Source organism: Brienomyrus brachyistius, unplaced genomic scaffold (assembly GCF_023856365.1).
Source record: "Brienomyrus brachyistius isolate T26 unplaced genomic scaffold, BBRACH_0.4 scaffold35, whole genome shotgun sequence".
Taxonomy (NCBI): Eukaryota; Metazoa; Chordata; class Actinopteri; order Osteoglossiformes; family Mormyridae; genus Brienomyrus; species Brienomyrus brachyistius.
The window spans coordinates 3,151,889-3,172,210 of NW_026042310.1; the positions used below are offsets into that span (position 1 = coordinate 3,151,889).

The window sequence follows — 20,322 nt, forward strand, 5'->3', positions numbered from 1 at the left end:
AGATTTTGGGGCCCTCAGTCTAGACCAATCCAGTTATTATTCCCATTTTTTTAGGCCCCCTTGTCACTTAGGGGCTCTTGGAATCATCCTTACGCTCCCCCCCTTATGCCGCCCCTGGACGCAAGTAGTTTTTTTTTGTCATAAAAAGGATTATATCAAGACTGTGTCAGCATTTACACATCAAATTGTGACACACCTGAGTAGCCCAGAATGTGCTGGAAACAAAACCATACAGCATATGTGGCTAAGTCATGCACATACACTGTAACAAAAGTCAGTAAAATATACATCAAAACACCGTCAAATTCCAACGGTAATGGAGCGTAAAACCAAAAACTTCCTTTTACTGTATTAAATAGATTGAATAACCGTTAATTGTTAGACTGGATAAAACTTTGTTTTTTACTGTAATAAAATGTTGAAATTATAAATATTTTCTGTGAAAACAAATAAATATGCATACATTTTACAATTAAATATTGTAATGTTGAAAATGTCTGAAAAACGTAGATTTTACGGTATTATTTGAGTAAAACTACATCTTTTGGGGTTGTGCACATTGGAATTCACAGTATAAAGCTGTAGATTTTTAAGCAAACAAAAACATTCATTTTTACAGAAGCAAGATGTTAAAAAATAGGGTCCACCGTAATAATACAACCATTTTTTTAAAAGCAAATATCAGCAGTGAAAGACAATAAAATTGATAGTATTTTTTTTTATTTTAAAATTCAGATACTGATATACAGATTAAAAGTTAGGCCTGCAGTATATCATTGTTAACCTTCTGATAAAAAAAAATCAACAGCAAAAGAAGATGTTTAAAATAAAGTTCACGGTTGTGAATAAAATTGATTTCAATAATCTTTTTTAATTATTATTTTAAAACAACTTTATGTTGTTGTGTTTCACGGCATATTAGCAGACCACCTTAAGTGGGTCCGCCTTAAATTTTGAGTTTGTGTGATCGCTGTTGATTGGCAGCTAAACTGCTGGTAAACTGTGTACAGACGTATTACGTTCGAATTGCAGAGAAAAAAAAATCCTGGTAGCAACATTGTGCAGTATGAGCGAACCATTTCACCAAAAAAAGGGGAAGCAAGGCAAGATGTGGCTGCAGCGGTCCGCAGACGTGACTTCTGATCAAATTCAAACCTCCTCCTAAAGAAACGAAGAGCGACATTACATTGCGGGATGACGTCACCTGAAAATGACCAATAGCGCGGCGCGCTGCTGAGCTGCATGCCAACCGCTCTTTTTTTCATGCAGGAGACTCAAGTTGGCTTCGCTAACGGACACAGTTTTGAACTCGTATATTAGCGCCATTTATAGCTGCTTGGACCACAGCATCTTCGGAATTTGTAGACATCCTGGCAGTTTACAATTAGTTCAAGGTGAGGTGTGTACATGCAACATCAAGTTAGCCCTGTTATAAAAATCCACCAGCCCAGCGTTTATAGATAATTTTAGCAGTTTGTTTTTTATGAGTGAGGTTGTGAATTTAGTTAGCATTTGTGAGTTGAGTTAGCATTACTGTCGCGAGGGAAGCATTGCTCTGGATTAGTTTCTGTGTTTGGCGTGCTTAATTCGCTAGGGAGGAATTACCAAAGTACATGGAGTTATGTTAACCTGTAATTTCTGTGGTAAGGTAGTTCAGTCATCAAGGGGCTACGTGCTTCATTGTAAACTGCATCGGAATGAGCCACGTTGTTTCTTTCGGTGTATTGAAGCAGGCTGTAAGCAGGCATACACCAGGTATGGCGCGTTTAAGGCTCATTTTTACCGAAGACACTCTGCCCCCACCCATGTCACTGGTGTGGCGGTGGTTTCTTCATTTACATGTGCAATGGCGATGTGTGAACGTCAGTGTCAGAACTCTAAAGAGTTAATAGCTCATCTGAAGAGCCATATTGTGGAAGGACACGTGGTCACTTGTCCAGTAAGAGGATGCACAAATACCTTTAGAGTTAAATCATCTTTTACTGCTCACATGTCACGTAAACACAGAGAGTTTTCAGACAGCAGCATTGGTGATTTATATAGAGATTCTGCATGTCAATCATCATCTGTTCCAACCACATCAGATGACTTTGTACCCTTGTTTTCCGAGCCTGCTGCACAGTCTATTACAGATAACATGGAAATGCCCCCTGAATTCTGTGATCTTTTTCTGAGAAACGTTTCACTATTCTACTTAAAATTGCAGGGTCAGTTTCTACTGCCTGCTTCAACCATACAGAACATTGTGGAGGAAATGCAGAACATACATGAGTTCGGACAGACATACAGTTTGGGTAAACTTGCATCACTGTTAAAAGATGACACATCATTATCAGAGGAGGACATCAACAAAGTCTGCGAGTCTGTCAAAAGCTATGATCTTTTTTCTGCATGTCATACCGGGCCATTGAGGACAGTGCACTCCAGAGCTCAGACCTTTAAAAAAGCCTTCAACTATGTGGAACCAAAGAAAATATTTTTAGGGAGAGATGAAAACAGAAAAGATAGGTTTGCCTATTATGTGCCTTTAAGAGAGACTTTGAGATGTCTGCTAGAGTCTGATCTGTGGCAGAAATCAGAAGAGCCCTCTACTGAGCCTCCTGCTGATGTTCTGTGTGACATAAGTGATAGTAAGCTGTTTAAATCAAATGATTTTTTTGGTCAAAACCCATCATGCCTCAAGCTAGTACTCTACCAGGATGCCTTTGAAGTCGTTAACCCTTTAGGCTCTGCAAGGACAAAACACAAGGTATTAGCTGTATATGCATCAGTGGCAAACTTGCCACTTCATGTACGCTCAGACACAGATCACATGTCTCTTGTCTTACTGTGCAGGGAGAAAGATTTTAAAGAGTTTGGTCATGCTAATGTGTTCTCTGAATTACTAGCAGACTTGAAAGAATTGGAGGACAGTGGGATTGTTGCATCAGATGAAACTAGAGTCAAAGGAACTTTGTTTTGCATTGCTGGTGATAATCTGGGTTCTCACTGTATTGGTGGCTTCACTGAAAACTTTAGTTCTTCAAAGTACTTCTGCAGGTACTGCCTGATAACGAAATCTGAATTTCAGGGTGCTGACCCAAATCTGTGTGGACCAGAACGTACCAAAGAGAACTACAACTCTGCTGTTGATCGCCTCCAGATTGACAATACACCAGACGTCGAAGGAGTGAAGTTCAGGTCAGTGTTCAATTCACTGAAATACTTCAACGTTTGTATGCCAGGCTTGCCACCATGTCTAGGTCATGATATCTTTGAGGGAGTTTTGGCTTATGATGTGGCACTGTATCTGAAATACTTCATAAAGAAAAAAGCATGGTTCACTTACTCCACTCTGAACCGACGCATCAAACAGTTTAGTTACCATGCGTCTGATGCTTCTACAAAGCCATCTGAGGTCAGTCCTCAAGCAGCTAAACTCTCAGGACAGGCTATACAGAACTGGAACTTCCTCCGATTGCTGCCTCTCATAGTTGGTGACATAGTGACAGACCCCACAGATGATGTGTGGAACTTAACTCTGCAGCTGAAAGATATTGTAGACATGGTGTGTGCTCAGAAAATTTCAGTGGCTCAGGTAGCATATCTTGATATTCTTATTCAAGAATATTTAGAGTCAAGAAAAGCTCTGTTCCCAGAATGCAACCTGAGACCAAAACACCATTTTCTACGCCATTACCCAGCACTGATTCTGAAATTTGGCCCACTGATAAGATTATGGACAATGCGCTTTGAAAGTAAGCACAGTTATTTCAAGAGGTGTGCCAGAAATCTGAAAAATTTCAAAAACCTCTGCCATACACTCTCTGAAAGACATCAGATATTTCAAGCCTATCTTGCAGCAGGGTCATTGTGTCAATCTGTCTTGAAAGTCAAAGATGGTTCTCCATTTTACTCAGTGCTGTACAGTAAAGCCATTCAAGAAGCAGTTCAAATGTTTGACTTTACTGAAACCAATACAAAGGTCACAGTAGAAACGATGTACAAGGGAACACAGTACAAGAAAGGACACTTCCTTGTCACAGGGGGCTCTGACTCTGTTGAGTTTGGTGAAGTAGTTCTCATTTTGATTAAGAATGACAGTGTTTATTTTCTGGTGTCGGTGCACGTGACAGAATACCATTCTCAGTATCATCTGCACTCAGTGAGAAAGGAAAAAGAAAAGATGCAGTGTGTGAACATCATTGACTTAATTGATTTCTATCCATTAACATCTTACATGAAGTATGGGTACCAAATGGTTCCATTGAAACACAGTGTGCTGTCACAATAATGGGGCTGTTAGTTTGGTACTTACGAAACACTGTATAAAAGTGTAGTATCAAGCAAGATCAGCTTCATATTTTAAGACCAAAGGTACCATTTGGTGTAAATTGACCTTTATTCACATTCTTTTATCAGACATCTCGGAAATGGGGGACAGCATAAGGAGTTCCATTACTAAGGTGCTGCCGGACCTGTCTGCCTTAATCCTTGAAATTGTACTAGAGACACTACAATCATTAGGAGTGGAGACATCTGAGGACTTGCAGTTCATCAGTGAGACTGATCTGAACTCTGTCCTGAGACCAGTTCAGGCAAGAAAACTGCTGGCTGCTTGGAAACAAACCAGTAAGTATTATGATTTCATTGCACAATAGCCATGAAGGGCTTTCTGTTTTTTCTATTATGCTTTGGCCAAGGTCCAAGAAGTACAATTAATCTATCGTTTGTGATATTGTTTTACAGCACCAAATATGGAAATTTCAAGCCAGGCCAGCATATCGTCTCCATCTTCTTGCTCCTCATTTTCTGCCTCACCCAGTCCAATATATTCTCTAGACTGGGTAGATAACTTTAGAATTCCAAGTGAAGATTTTCCAGAAGACTTGATCCAGTGTCTTCAGAGAGAGAAAAGACCAAAGCCTCGATTGCGGAGGGAGATGATCCGCATTATTGTGAAGGAGATGATGAAAGCCTGTGCCTCTCCAAGTAGAAGAGCCTCGACTGAAATTGCAAAAAAACTGGTTGCGATGTATCCCAAGTCACTGCAGGATGTCATAGAGGGGGAAGTGGTAGGACAGGGGTACCACTCTTTGGTAAAACAGATTCAGGCACGAATTGAAAATGTGAAGAGGTCTACTTCACCAGTGTTACAGAAGCGCAAACAGGGAGGATCAGATGACACCGATGAAGTCACACCTGAAAAGCGAGCATCTGTTCAAGACACATATGGCTGCATAAAGTGGGACATGAAGTTTTTGCCAGTCAGTGAGACACTGGAAACCCAGCAGGAGAAGAAGGAACGTATGAAGATTCTCAGTGAACAGACAAGCTTCAGTCATGAAGAAGTAAAAACTAATGAAATGCACCTACTACTCTCAGCGCAAAGCAATAAACAGCGGAGCAGACATGCAAACCCTCAAAGAAGAGTGGCCTTATTTGTTTCAGGCGATTGGAATGACAGTCCATTTTGAAGAACTTACTGGGGTACCGCTGAAAGAGACTTTCCTCACCAGTCTAGAAAAGAAGGGAAAACGGCTTCTGGACTTTCTGAAAACCACTTGTGCAGACAAGAGCAAGCGTGTCTTGGAGGCTGTCATAAAGCTTCGAATGCAGAGGGGACAGCTGAAGGGCTGCTCAGAAGACCTGAAAGATATGATGCTCCTCCTCCTCTCCTATTTCGATGAAAAAGAGGAGACCCTCTTCCACTATGTTGATGAAACATGTCTGGCAAAAGAAGTCCAAGTGGAAAGCCTGCCTGTGACACCATGTATCATTGTTTGTGGTGAGTTGAAAATCAGTACAAGTGCACCGAACCTAAGCTAATGCAAGGATACACTATATTAAATGTCTGCACTTTCACTATTTTAAGACACATTTGAATGGTAAAGGGGGTTTTACAGTTAATTCTTTTACACTTGTATTTCATTCCAAGGATCCTCCTGCTTTGCATCGAGACTGTTCATGCTCAGCATTGACCACAAAGTTGTAAATGACCAAATGACTGACTTCATCTCTGCAATCTGTCTGATGCTTGGTAGCTACTACTGCCTGAACATCCACTATCCCCTGGAACTTGGCTCCACACTTGAATTCCTTCAGAGGTAATTCTTTTACTTTTCCCTTGCCTTTCCCTTTCTTTTTTTTCTTCATTGTATTAGTGTTTTATTATGGATTATTGTGTTTATCAAGGTGTTTCTTCAACATTAACCCAGAGAAGGGAACAAAAGTTGAAAAAACTAAGAAGAAGACACTGCATGTGAACCCAAGAGTACTCACCCTCATCGCCGATCTCTCTGATCACGAGTGGCGAGAGACTGTTTAAAGACATTTTGAACAGATCGGTACAGTCAGCTTAACTGTACCTTGACTGGGAACTACTGTGTTGTTTATGTTTTCAGTTATCCCAGCTGATATTGAGTACTGTACTCTTACCTGATTTCTGTTATCACAGGCATGCTTTTCAGAGGTTTTTACCATATATCTTTAAACAATCCCTCTAACTAGGGATTGTTACTGAGAACTGTACTTTTGATGTTTCAGAGATGTTCTATATTCTATACAAGAGTTTAAACTATTTGAATTTTGTATTGCCCTAATTAGCAAACAAGTTAAGTGTTGCACTGAACTGTTAACATTGAAATTTAAACAGCACTGTCTGTTACAAACATTACTTTACGTTACATTGACTTTAACTGTTATTATAGCATTTTGTAGCTGTACGTTTCTGCAAAAGTGATGTCACAAGCTTATGTGTTTGTTCAAATTCATGTTTTCCTGAAAATGGTTAATATACATTTGTTAGTTGACTAAGTGTAGAGCTTAAGCAGTTTGGCTTTCTTTTTTCATAATGCCAGGAGAAGCTTTACATGCTTGTTTTGCCTTTATTTGTTTAAAGCAATATATTTGACTAGCAGCAAGTGTGTGGAGGTCAAAATATGTTCAAGACAATAAAAATGTCAGTGAAGGACATCTGAAATTTTGTTGCAGTGGTTTTCTGATGCATGTGTTTTAAGGGTTAAGGGTGGTGGCACAGCTAAGACCCAAGAGTCTCTTTCAAGGTTAGTAAAGTAAACAGATTCAAGAAGATATTTTACACATTTCTCTGTTGTCTGTCTCTAAATCTTATTTTGTCTTTATTATGATTAAAAATGTTTGTTTTGTTCCTGCCCTTTTCAGACACTGAATTTGAGCAGAAACCATAAGGATACTCAAAGGACCTGTGACTCTCAGGAAATGGTGAGATTTCAGGTCATAATCTTTTTTTCTTTTTTTTTCCATTAAATTCATTTTCCTTTTTCCCTTTACAATATTGCTGTTTTGTTTTTGTAAACAGCATCAAATGAGAGTGACAGATGAAACAGTTTCAAGACAATGGCAGGTAAAGCATGCTGAAGATTGAAACAAACCTTGGCTGGAAATATTTGGTATGTGTTTTACCGTAAATCAAATTGTTGAAAAACATTCAGCTACACTGCAACACAGGGAAACTTGATTTGCACTTATTTTGTTACTTAAATTTCTTGTCTCATTATTTTTGTCAGTTATTATTGTTTATGGTGTATGCCCTTTTTGTTTTCTTTCTGAATGCAGAAGGTATCTAGCCGGTCCACAATGAAAGTTTCGTTGCCCCCCATGAGTCTTCTGGCAGAAATGATGGTGCCTGTATTCTTTGGTTTCCCTAAACATCACACCCTGCCTGTTTATACGAGGCTCTTCAATTAAGTCTGCACCCAAAGATTCAATAAGAGGTAAGCAGTGGTATTATTCAAGTTTTGCTAAAGAAAGATGGACAGGAGACACTAATCTTAATCAGCCGAGCTCAGGTTCATGTCCAGGTGAGCAGTTTCATACGCTATAAAATGTAGATTGAATGATAGGTCTCATCACCATGCATTCAGCCATTAACTTCAAGTTCTATGATAAATCAATAGGAAACTTAAATACGTTTTCAAACAAATTATGATTGTGATTAGGGCTGCGTTGTGTATGTATCACTTTTACATAAGTAGATTTAAAGGATAACTATTGCCAAAACGCAACCTGGGCTGTTTTATTTTTACTGTATCGATTTTGATGCGCTCAAATTTATGCCCCTAGTATTCCCATTCACCGGCTATTGACCACAAAACAAAATCACGGTCAATCTCAAAAACGGCTCGTTTGTCATAATTATGCTTTTAGATATATGTTTGTCTCGTTTACAGTAAAAAAAATAACAGCCCAGGTTGCATTTTGACAATAGCTACCCTTTAAGAACTGTATATTTTACACTTAAGAAATCATTTATCATTAGATCTGTTTTTGGCAGCACATTTTGTTCATTTCTGTGCATTTTGCTCAAGCACTGATCAAACTTTGTCCATTTTTTGCTGCAGAGGGGATCCTGTCAGTCCAAAGTGAACTCCTGATGGACATTGAAGTACTCCTGCAGAGCTTGTATCTTCGACACCATGCGCATTAGAAACTCCACTGAGTCCTTTCCTTCACTAAGGCAGGACCCAGTGACTCATTACTGTTTATAGGGGCAGGTAATTTTTTGTTTCATGTTTATTCATTCCTCCATGGATTACCAGCCATATATATGGACACATGCTGTATTCTCAAGATCTATGCTGTTTGGTAGGAATAGAGAAAATGATATGTTTAGTCTGTTTTCAAATGGTATGTCAAATTTTCTCATTGTTTATCAGTAATATTCACTACCTTGGTTATATATGAGCATCTTTAGATTTTTCTATATTTAGCAGTTGCAAATGTAAAATGTACAGTAAACTATTTATGTTCCTCATATTGTACTGTATTTTTAGCGGTAAAATACCGGCAGCTGTGGTTGCCAGGAATTTACCGTAAAATGTATCTGGTCAAAATAAAATGCTGTAATTTGTTATACAATTTCACTGTGTTTTTTACTGTCAAAGGTTTTAATAAGGTTTAACATATTTCTGTTATTTTTACAGTTATTTACAATAATAGGGTCTATCCTATTACTGTTAAATTAACAACAAATTACTGTAAATATTATTATATTATAACTTTTTTTTTACTGCAAATATCCGTAAAAAGCTATGGAAAGTTGCATTTTTTACATTAAATTGCTGTATAATTGACAAATAAATTTGTTTTTTTCTACCATGATTTTGGTAAAATAATACGTGGTCTACCTTAAAATTTAGGGTTACAAAACCAGTATACCGTATTGTCTTTTACAGATTCCACATTTTTTTCACGGTATATTCCTGGCAACCACAGCTGCCAGTATTTTACCGTAAATTTGACAGTTTTTTTTTTACAGTGTAGCGTGTAATAAACCTAAAATGAAAGGGACAGAGAAACGCACAACGTGACATCTTGTGAAAGTGAAAGTTGGGAAGACCGACATATTCCTAAGACACCGAAGCTGCATTCATTGCGCAAGGACAGAAGATGTCTTTATCCAAGCAGAGCCCCTACATGAAACCGGTAGGTGCGGGATACCATTGCGCATTTGTTAACGTTTACGCTCAGGCGTATTTGCATTTTAGCGTGTGGCATGACATTTATAATAGATTTGTGTATTGTTGTTGTTGCTGCTGATAAGATCTGAGTAATGTGTAAACTGATTCAAAAAGCTGGAGCTAAGAAGGACCATTTCAGATCCCTAGTAGGTATCTTAGATCGGTAGGAACGGGTCAATTAGTGGTGCGCAGAGCTGAAGCAAAGCGGGGTGAAATAGCACGTAATCATAACGCTGACCGACGTAGGACTGCTTTCCTGCTGAAAGCATTTTTATTCTCTACTGCTTTCACATAATTAATGTGACCGGCGCATTCTCACTTTTAATATCGGTCCTTAAGCGTTTTGAGTTCTTTTAATAAAAAAAAAAATCATATTTATTCGTATGCTTTTACTCGTGTACTTTTACTTTCACTTTTTCTGTACCGCACTTCGAATAACCTGAGGGTATGAAAATGTGTGCTGTAAAGAAATATTACACACATTACTCGTTGCAGTTTGAACAAAAAGAAGCGGGAAAACTGAATATCGTGGCAACGCTTTACAATACTGGTACACAAATAAGCATATATTAATAGCTGAACAGTCATGGCTGAGGGATTCGGAGGAGTTTCGCCGCGTGGTGGGTGCAGCCATGCATTACATCATTGATGACTGTCATGATAAGCTGATGCATTCACTAATGATCAGAACATCGTTAAATACAGAAGCATATTAATCAAACAAACCAAGCACTATTGCCACCCTCACCCAAACTATGTAAAATAAAGGGACAAAAGACAAGACAATTATAAATAAGCAAATAAATAGATAAGTTAATAATAAAAGAGTAGATGGGGCAGCATGGTGGTGCAGTGGTTAGCACTGTTGCCTCACACCTCTGGGACCCAGGTTTGTGTTTCCGCCTGGGTTACATGTGTGTGGAGTTTGCATGTTCTCCCCATGTTGTCGTGGGGTTTCCTCCGGTTTCCCCTCATAGTCCGAAGGCATGCTGAGGCTAATTGGAGTCACTAAATTGCCCGTAGGTGTGCCTGTGTGAGTGACTGGTGTATGAATGTGCCCTGCGATGGGCTGGCCCCCCGCCCTGGGTTGTTCCCTGCCTCGTGCCCAAAGCTTCTGGGATAGGCTCCGGACCCCCCGCGACCCAGAAGATGAAGACTGGACTCCTTCAGTACTGTGTCTCTTCGGAGAATCCTTGGGTGCCGCTGATTTGACTTTGTGTCGAATGAGCGGTTGCTAGAGGAGTCCCGAATGAGGCGCATTACCTGCATTATGAGGGAGCGTCAGTTACGGCACTGCAGCCATGTGGCACGTTTCCCTGAGGGTGATCCGGCTCGCAGGATCCTCATTGCTGAGGACCCAAGCAGCTGGACCAGGCCGAAGGGATGCCCATATAACACCTAGCTGTGGCAGATTAATGGTCATTTCTGGAGTATGGGACTAGACCGTGTGTCTGCCTGGGGGGTAGTATGCAGGAATTCTGAGGAGTTTCGCTGCGTGGTGGGTGCAGCCATGCATTACATCAGCGCATGCTCCCCAACCTCACCTGATCTGACTGTTTGTGGGCAAGGGGCAGCCCCCACACCACAAGTGCCCCACACAAATACCTGGTTTGTGTGGCAGCAAAAAAACCACTGTCTACTGGCACGCAATACACAATTAGTGCTGTTTTACCTAAAGTCAGAGTGAAAGCAAGGTCTCCTGTAATTTATATATTTAACATGAACTAACATGAATAGTGTGGATGCTAACGTGTTAATTTCAGTTTAGTACAACAGGTTACCGGACACTCAGCTCTGGACAGATCCACATGTCAGCTACATGGAACCATGCAAAGCAGCTGGTCCTGAAGTCTGGAACCTGTGGACAATTCTGAGCAGTTCCCTTCACAAATTTCTACTTTACGCCAAAAAAAAAATTGTAGTCAACTCTCTGCAACTGCCACACGGAAAATGGGCATCCCTGGATTCTTGTAGACACACATGTGATCTGGATTTGGTACAATCTTGCGCTCCATATCATGCATGTACTTCAGCAATGATGATGTGTCCTATCAAGTAAAGTCATGACCTTATGGTTCATCATTCTAACCATAAATCAACATATGTACACGTCAGTGGGTTAAATCACTAACAAAACTGTCTGCAAGTTTCAGACTGCAGGACCAGCTTCTTTGCATGGTTCCATGTAGCTGACATGTGGATCTGCTCAGGGCTGAGTGTCAGGTAGTCTGCTCAGCTAAACTGAATCTAACACGCTAGCATCCATGTTGCTCACTAGATCTCAGGGGGGACAAGGGACTCCGAAGTGAACATGGGTGGGCCCCCAAAAACTGGCCCCTGTAGGTATTAGGCTATTTAACTATTTAACAATGCTTGCTAATGCTTATTCGTGTGTTTGTTAGGTCATTAGGTTATATGCTTGAGTATTTACCGATGTTCTAATCATTAGTGAATGTATGACTCGGGCGTTAGTTCAACTATTAATATATGTGTATTTGTTTATTTTAGTGTTACCATCATCATTTACTGTGCGCGTGCGTGGATGTGTTCATGCAGTCCGCGGGTTACGAACTTCTGACTTACGGACAACTCGTACTTACAAACGGAGCACCGTGAATATTAATAATTTGAGCTGAATACAATCGTTCATAATAATGAACGCACGTGCTACTTTGTGACATTCCGCAGCTTCAGCGGTTCGTTGGATTGAGGTACGGTACAGTACTGTACGCGGTTACTTTTATTATTACTGTTTATTATTATGTACTGTATTATTATTATTGTTTCGACTTCCCTATAATTTCTACTTATAGACAGAATTATGAAATGGTTCTCGTTTGTAACCTGGGGACCGCCTATAACCTCATACGAGACTGCAGCTTTTGGCTGATAAGCAAGCAGAGAAGACAATAATAATGCCCTCTGGGCGTTCTGTCCTCCAGCCAACCCCCTTTGTAGGGAGCATCCTGGGCGGTCTGCAGGAAGGACAAAGCATCACGGTTGCAGGATCGGTCCCGCTGGCCAGTGAGAGGTGCGTCACGAGACGTTTGTGAACACTTGAATAGCTAGAGAGGCTCATGATCTACATTGCCTGCGATAGGCAGCGCCGTCCCGTGCTTTTTTATAGGAGCCCCCCGGCACGAACTTTTTTTTTTTAGGGTGGTTCGGGAAATCTTATTAATATTCATGACGGAAACGCTACAGGATTGGCGGAAACGCTACAGTACGTGCTCCCATTGACATGTGCTGCCTGTTTTTTTTTCTGTCTAAGACATTTACTGGCCAATAAGGAAGCGCTTCTCGTATGAATGTTTTCCCGAACCACCCTGTAAAACGCAAATTCTCCCCGAGACACTCGACCAAATCTTTCGACACCCCCTGCTGGGCCCTAGGTGTAACTGCGTCTTTACTGTAAAGTAATGCCAGTCAGTTTACGTCTCGGCTGGAGTGCTGATACTGTGTCTGTGTGTGTCCAGTTTTAAGGTGAGCCTGCAGAGCGGCTCAGAGAAGCAGGCCGACATCGCCTTACAATTCAATGCCAAGTTCGACAAGCGCCAAGGCTATGTGGTCTGTAACACCTTCAGGAACAATCAGTGGGGCAAAGACAAGCGAAAGCAGCTGGCGGCCAACAAACGTGGCTCCAATTTCACCCTCGTCATCATCGTCACCCGCGACTCCTACTCGGTGAGGGGGGGGGGGGTGTTAAAGACTGATCTCTTAAAATCAGCAATCTCATCTGGATTGTAATGATTTTATGGTCTTATAATTGTTCTGTCTTGTATGTAATATATGTAAAATAGCAGAATTACATTGTTTTGTTCCATCCTTGTTTCGTTTTTTCTACCTCCCTCGGTCCCTCCAGATTTCTGTTGATGGATTTCACCTTTTGGAATATAAGCATTTCCTTCCTTTCCGAAAAGTGGATACCATTGCAGTGTCCGGGGGTGTGCAGGCGGAGTTCATCAGTTTTGAGAACCCAAATGTGAGTATTAAGCCGGGAAGGGGGCAGGATGAGGAAACCATAGGGTGTATCCTTCTATGAGGAAAGAGACAGTGGACCAGAGGTTCAGAAAGCAAATAATTCAGCTCCCCTTCTTGATTGACGGCACCTCAAGATCTGGACAAGGGGCTCCCAAATTGTTTTGTGCCTAGACTCCCAGACCTGTTGCCTGCTGTATCTGCTGCTGTAAACATGTTTGTCCGTCTTGCTAAGCTAAGTTAATAGGTGCTTTCACACCAAAGTTCCGGAGCCTGGTCCCTGGTCTTGACCTGGAACTTTTGTAGCTCCGGGCCACTTTCATGTGTCACTTTCACACCGACGTTCCGGAACCTAGTCCCTGGTCTTGACCTGGAACTTTTGTAGCTCCGGGCCACTTTCATGTGTCACTTTCACACCGACGTTCCGGAACCTAGTCCCTGGTCTTGACCTGGAACTTTTGTAGCTCCGGGCCACTTTCATGTGTCACTTTCACACCGACGTTCCGGAACCTAGTCCCTGGTCTTGACCTGGAACTTTTGTAGCTCCGGGCCACTTTCATGTGTCACTTTTACACAGCACAACAGCAACTGGGACCTTTATTTAAATAAACATGACATACGCAAAAGCTCATAGGTTAAACTTCATACATATTTCGAAACTCACCACCACGGCAAAACAAGTTAGAATGAATAAGTTGTTCTGTTAATTAAGTTATTTGTTAGTTATTCTGCGGGGCGTTAATGTCATCAAAATGAGAACAGACTTTTATATTTTATTCATATGACCGGAAACATTTTTTTTTTATTATTGAATTTGGCCAGCAGATAGAACTTTCGTTTTTCACAAAATAAAGAATCGATGTAACGTTATCCCACTAAAAAGCGCTGGCAAGTTTCACCGCCAGCAGGGGCGATATTAGACAAAAGTATATTGTTATCAATAAAATTTTGGAAAAATATAGAGATGCAAGCAAAAATTGTATTCATGAAATGTACAGCAACTGAGGTAGAAAAAATAATTCCATCTCCATTTTTGTTCCGCTAGAGCTGTCAAAAAATTGGGATGTAGTCCTAGTCAGGAATAGGCACTAAATATAGGTTACAGAACTGCCTCCAAGTGAACTTCAATTGGCCGAAATCCTGCTGTGTAAATGTGACAAAAGTCCCAGGCTCTGGAAAAAGGTTCAGGTTCCAGAAAAAAATTCCAGGGGTGTAAAAGTGCCTAAAGAGTCGTGTTTATTAAATTAAATATAAATCTGGCTTTCTCTTTCTCCTCACTGTTTGGTTCTCATGGTCTTTTGAGTGGCCTGTCCATCCACATCGAAAATCTTGGTTTGCAGGTGCCTGGTTTGTTCTTAGAGAGGCATGGGGGTGCAGTGGTTATACCTCTGGGATCTGGGTCCAACTCACTGCCAGGGTTCCATGTGTGTGGAGTTTGCATGTTCTCCCCATGTCATTGTGGGGTTTCCTCCAGGTGCCCCTGATTCCCCCCCCCACAGTCCAAAAAAATGCTGATGCCAATTGGAGTTAGCAAGTTTCCTGCAGGTGTGTTTGTGCTGAGTGAATCGTCTGTGAGAGTGTGTGCCCTGCGATGGATTGGCGCTCCATCCTGCCTTGGACCCCCCATAACCCTGAACAGGGCGCATGGTTTCAGAACATGGATGGTTTGTTCTTTATCCAGACATGTTTGTTCGTTCTCCGTGTTTAGATTCCTCCGTCTGCTCCCATCTTCTTCTTCTCCAATGCTGTTGATTGGCTGAGTTCTTGGATGAAAAAGATACAACCTTCCCTCCCAGAATGCCATGTGACACCGTACAGCTGCTCTGTGCCTGGAGGGATGTACTCGGGGCGCAGTGTTACCATCCAGGGGGTGATCAAGGCCAAAGCAGTCAGGTGTGTGACTTTCGGGGAGGCGTTTAGTCTCTGTGACCAGCATTGAACCGCTGGTGGTCTGTATGATGGCATCTTCCCATAATGCAATGTTTCATTGTCTACGGATATGAACTAAGGTAAAGCTACTCGTCAGAAAACAGGACCCATACAATAGCAATGCTATTTTATTTATTAGTTTCACTGTTTTTTCTGTCATTATGTATTATAGTGTCTTTCATGTCTGCTTGTACACCTCTAAAAAAGGAGGGAGGCAGTTCCATGGCTAATCTTCTCCCCCCCCCCCCCCCCCCCCCCCACCAATACACAGGTTTCACATCAAGCTCTGCTTCAAAGAGGGGGTGGCTTTCCTCTTTAAGCCAGAATTCAAAGAGGGGGTGGTGGTGCGCAACAGCCAGCTGAAGGGGGCCTGGGGACACGAGGACCAATCGGGGGCCATGCCCCTCTGCCAGGGACAGGCCTTTGTGGTAAGCCACGCCCCTAGTGGGGGGGCTGTCTTTGTGGTAAGCCACGCCCCCTTGAAGGGGCTGTCTTTGTGGTAACCCACGCCCCTAGTGGGGGGGGGGGGGCTGTCTTTGTGGAAAGCCACACCCCCTTATAGGGGCTGTCTTTGTGGTAAGCCACACCCCCTTATAGGGGCTGTCTTTGTGGTAACCCATGCCCCTAGTGGGGGGGGGCTGTCTTTGTGGTAAGCCACGCCCCCTTACAGGGGCTGTCTTTGTGGTAACCCACGCCGAGTGTTGTCACCTTTGGGTCCTGGAGCGAACCCCCCAGACTGTCTGACCCTGCTTTCTACGTAGTATGTCGCGTTTGTCTAGAAAGGTCTGCTGAATAAATAAAATGAAAACAAATGCGCTAATCAGGAGGTAAAAATTGTACACAAACAAAGAAACACATGTGCACACTCACAGCCATGCTCCTCCTTTCAGATAACCATCACGTCCAACAGTGACTACTACAAGGTGTTTGTCAACGGCGCCCACTTCTTTGACTACCCGCATCGCTACGACTGCCTGCAGAGTGTTGATTTTATGGAGGTGGACGGGGACACGAGTGTGATCTCTGTAGAGGTGTGAGGTCACCCAACGAAGAGGAGCCAGAAAGTGTGTTAGCTGTCATTTATCTGGTCTCTCTCAGGAAGACCCGGAACACTGACAACGCCACAAACTTCCTCCTGGTTTGTACTGGTGTGCTTCCATTAATATCCTCTCTTTCTGCCAGTGCTAATTTTGGCGGCAAATTTTACAATATCGGCAGTCATACATATATGTTCAGTTCTATGTCACGTGAAAATAAATATGGTGAAAAAGTTTTTGAATTGTACTGAATTAATTTTATTTGACAGTCGGGTATTGATTACATGCAATGTTGATACAACTAATTGGCTACTTAAATATATATCACACTAAATAGTATACGACCTCATCTCAGGCAAACATTTTCAACTCTTTTTTATCCGTTGACGAAATTGTCAATACACTTCATCATAGTCTTAGGCCTAGCGAGATCATTTTTACTGTTATCGTCTCGTTTTAGTCTGGAAATAAAGGTCGTTGACCATAACTATTACGAAATTTTTTTCGCCAACAAAATTAATAATGATTTCTGTAATATTTTTTTATATAAAAAATAAACTAGAAATCCATCACCATCCATCTATTTATGTGTGGATATGAACTAAAACAGCAATTCTCAATCCATCGGGCGGGACCCAAATATTGGGTCGTGGCAAGTTCATAATGGGTCACGGGCTGAAAATGTAGGAATTTTAAAACCAGCAAGCTCCTATGTTGATCCTCGATCAGATTGACCGGCCCCAATCCTAGAATTTACCTATATAAATGGGTCGTGGCTTTAGGTATCTGCGCTGGAAATCACCGGTACGCCACGCGCTTTGTAGGCGGAGCCTGCATGTCCCTTATAGCGAACAGAACTACAGCTAAAAGCGGCCCTGGGGACCAAATTGTTTGCCCGTTTACTATCCAAGTAAAGGGTGCAGACATTGTACAGGACTACAGTATGAGTACCTATCAGGCTGGACTGGCATGACAAAAGGAAAGCTGATGTCCTTTAGTAAGAACACATGTCCCACATGTATTGCCACCAGAGGGCAGCAGATAGCTTATTCTCCTTAATCTTTGAGAAGCTGCAGTGCTTATGTTTGCCTGCAGGGCGCATGCAGATATGTTAAAGTGGAGCTGTGTCTGTTGTTACTTGGTTTCACTTGGGTGGTGCAGTTTGATCCCGGCGCAGGACCCAAATGATCATTTTAAACAGTACTGGGTGTAAATTAATATGGGCGCCTTTGGGTAACCATGAAGCAGCAGGTTGCTGGCAGGTTGGGTTATGTGAAGTGGCTTTATTTTTATATGCTATTGGCTCTTTATAAGTTTTGCTTTATGTATTATTTATAGTAGATTTGAGGATAATACAGACGCTCCTCTACTTACGAACTTTCAACTTACGAACTGTCAGACATACGAACGAAGAGGACCGTAAGTCCAAATTGTGTTTGTTGGGCTCTCGTTTCCTGTCCGCAACATCATCAAGGATCAAGGAAGTGTGATGCAGCATGGTTCTATGGCGCAGCGACTGAGATGGATGATGTGTATCGACCAGGCGCCTTTGAAACGGGCCTATAGAAGATACCTCCCGGGCACGCCCCTTTTCTCTGATTGGTCAGTTTGGCCGTTCTCAAAACCAGTCCAGCCACCGCTTTGATTTCAGTTTCATATTGAGGTAACGAAACCTGCATGTGAATTTATCACCGGCATGATGGAAAATTCGTGAGGTGCAACTTGGTGCGAAACCCAGATCTGACAGGGAGATTCTGTCAGACCGGTAGCAGCACAGCCCCGACTCACACAACTATATCCATGTTACAATGATGCTGATTCATCGCGTCCAGGAAATTAAAAGGGGCAGCATAAAATGACAACCGGTCACCTTTTCTTGCACGTCCTGTCCTGTCTGCTGTGAATTTGCTGAGTGTGTCAGGCGATGTCGTAAACAAGGACTCAAGGACTCAACAAGGAAACAACGACTTTGCGGGGGTGGGGGGGGGGGGGGCATGTACGTAGGGGGGCACCAGGTTTTGCTACTATGCTCGTGCGCCACTGGAATATTCTGGAATGGGAGGCATCCCAGGCCAAATACATGCCCGAGCAGTCATACATTTTTAGTTGACAGATAACAGCATGCCTTTGCACTGCGGGAGGAACCCGGAGCACCACGAGGAACCCCATATGACATGGGGAGGACATGCAAACTCCACTTGTGGAGGTAGGATTCCAACCTCCAGCCCAGGTACTGCTTCTGTACTACTGCATTCTGCAAACAGACTCATCCCAGAGAGGTGTCGCTGTGATGTTACAGTGGCCTCGCACGGTCAGGTGCCACACCTCACCCTGTAACTACATTCCCGTCAGATGATCCCCAGGGTGTAACTTTGCTTTGAACAATAGGGGGGGTTGAGGTCTCCACCCATTTACGGGGAGACATGATTATTGGAGGGGTTGTATTAACCGGTGTTGATTATTGTTTATTATATACTACGGGACCGTTGAATGCTTGAATCTGATTGGCTGACGAACGTTCTGAGGTGTGCAATTATTTTCTGATAAACGCACTGCGAACGTAGTTCCAGGTAGCTCTCTTGACCGCATTACAGTTCCATATCACTTCGCATAGTTACCTGTAATAACGGAAATTAGCATACAGTACCTATACAGCACACAGGACTAACAAAAACAACAACATGACAGACGATTTTCCGAAAGTAAATTTTAATATTTACGGTGAATATGAAACTTTCAACAACTGGGCTGCAGCAGTATTAGTTAGCCTAGTGTACCAACTTAAAGGCTACACATGACATTTCTCACTAGCGAGGTAATAACAGCGCTGCATCTTAAAGCAGACTTACAGTTTAGAGACGGTGCTTCAGAACACTGTTGAGGGACACACAGAGGTAGCCTAATTCATACAAGCTCTCTCTCTTTCTCTCTCTCTCTCTCTCTCTTTGTTTCTCTTTCTCTGTGTCTCTGTCTCTCTCGCTCTCTTTCTAATAACTTCATTATTAACTGCATTAGTCTGCTATCAACGGCTCAAGCCTCCATTGCCAGCTTTAAAATGACGTTTTGGAACTAGCAATGGGGGCGGCATGGTGGTGCAGTGGTTAGCACTGTCGCCTCACACCTCTGGGACCCGGGTTCGAGTCTCCGCCTGGGTCACATGTGTGCGGAGTTTGCATGTTCTCCCCGTGTCGTCGTGGGGTTTCCTCCGGGTACTCCGGTTTCCCCCCACAGTCCAAAAACATGCTGAGGCTAATTGGAGTTGCTGAATTGCCCATAGGTGTGCATGTGTGAGTGAATGGTATGTGAGTGTGCCCTGCGATGGGCTGGCCCCCCATCCTGGGTTGTTCCCTGCCTCGTGCCCATTGATTCCGGGATAGGCTCCGGACCCCCCGCGACCCAATAGGATAAGCGGTTTGGAAAATGGATGGATGGATGGAACTAGCAAAAGAGTCGTTGGATGAGATGCGGAAGAAATAATCCTACTCACAATAGCGATTTAAGTAGAAAAACCGGACGAATCCCTTGAAATATATCATCTGATCGATGTCTTGAGGTGTGGCAACCGTAGTATAAGCGGAATAATTGACGACGGGCCGTTGAATTATTAAAAAATAATGCACACCCGAGGTGGTGATGTGGCCACGACGCGAAGCGGACGCGAACCTTACTTATGCACAGTGTATTATTTACAGTGTATCATTATCAGTGTTTATTGACAGTGTATTATTACAGTGTATTATTGCCAGTGTATCAGTATCAGTGTTTATTGACAGTGTATTATTACCAGTGTATTATTTGCAGTGTATCAGTATCACTGTTTATTGACAGTGTATTATTACCAGTGTATTATTGGCAGTGTATCAGTATCAGTGTTTATTGACAGTGTATTATTACCAGTG

At 42.4% G+C, this 20,322-nt stretch overlaps 2 protein-coding genes across 2 annotated transcripts; both read left to right on the forward strand.

Annotated features, from left to right (window-relative positions):
- The first annotated feature begins 993 nt into the window (after positions 1-993).
- Positions 994-8,877, forward strand: LOC125721875 (uncharacterized). The gene is made up of 10 exons (XM_048998021.1): positions 994-1,394; positions 3,071-3,180; positions 4,402-4,611; positions 4,729-5,767; positions 5,918-6,086; positions 6,175-7,043; positions 7,162-7,221; positions 7,319-7,409; positions 7,576-7,733; positions 8,361-8,877. The coding sequence occupies exons 3-4, from the start codon at positions 4,413-4,415 to the stop codon at positions 5,454-5,456; spliced, it is 927 nt and encodes a 308-aa protein (XP_048853978.1). The 5' UTR covers positions 994-1,394; positions 3,071-3,180; positions 4,402-4,412; the 3' UTR covers positions 5,457-5,767; positions 5,918-6,086; positions 6,175-7,043; positions 7,162-7,221; positions 7,319-7,409; positions 7,576-7,733; positions 8,361-8,877.
- A 403-nt stretch (positions 8,878-9,280) lies between these two features.
- LOC125721874 (galectin-9B-like) lies at positions 9,281-16,659 on the forward strand. The gene is made up of 7 exons (XM_048998020.1): positions 9,281-9,444; positions 12,422-12,510; positions 12,956-13,163; positions 13,342-13,461; positions 15,166-15,350; positions 15,658-15,814; positions 16,277-16,659. The coding sequence occupies exons 1-7, from the start codon at positions 9,409-9,411 to the stop codon at positions 16,421-16,423; spliced, it is 942 nt and encodes a 313-aa protein (XP_048853977.1). The 5' UTR covers positions 9,281-9,408; the 3' UTR covers positions 16,424-16,659.
- Positions 16,660-20,322: the final 3,663 nt, after the last annotated feature.

What these genes read in the sequence shown, in the direction of transcription:
- LOC125721875 (XM_048998021.1), top strand. Translation starts at nt 4,413, where the DNA reads ATGGGGGACAGCATAAGGAGTTCCATTACTAAGGTGCTGCCGGACCTG. An exon ending in GGCTGCTTGGAAACAAACCA is followed by an intron (nt 4,612 to 4,728) that starts GTAAGTATTATG and finishes ATTGTTTTACAG; the next exon opens with CACCAAATATGGAAATTTCA.
- LOC125721874 (XM_048998020.1), top strand. Translation starts at nt 9,409, where the DNA reads ATGTCTTTATCCAAGCAGAGCCCCTACATGAAACCG. An exon ending in TCAGTTTTGAGAACCCAAAT is followed by an intron (nt 13,462 to 15,165) that starts GTGAGTATTAAG and finishes CTCCGTGTTTAG; the next exon opens with ATTCCTCCGTCTGCTCCCAT. An exon ending in GCCAGGGACAGGCCTTTGTG is followed by an intron (nt 15,815 to 16,276) that starts GTAAGCCACGCC and finishes TCCTCCTTTCAG; the next exon opens with ATAACCATCACGTCCAACAG.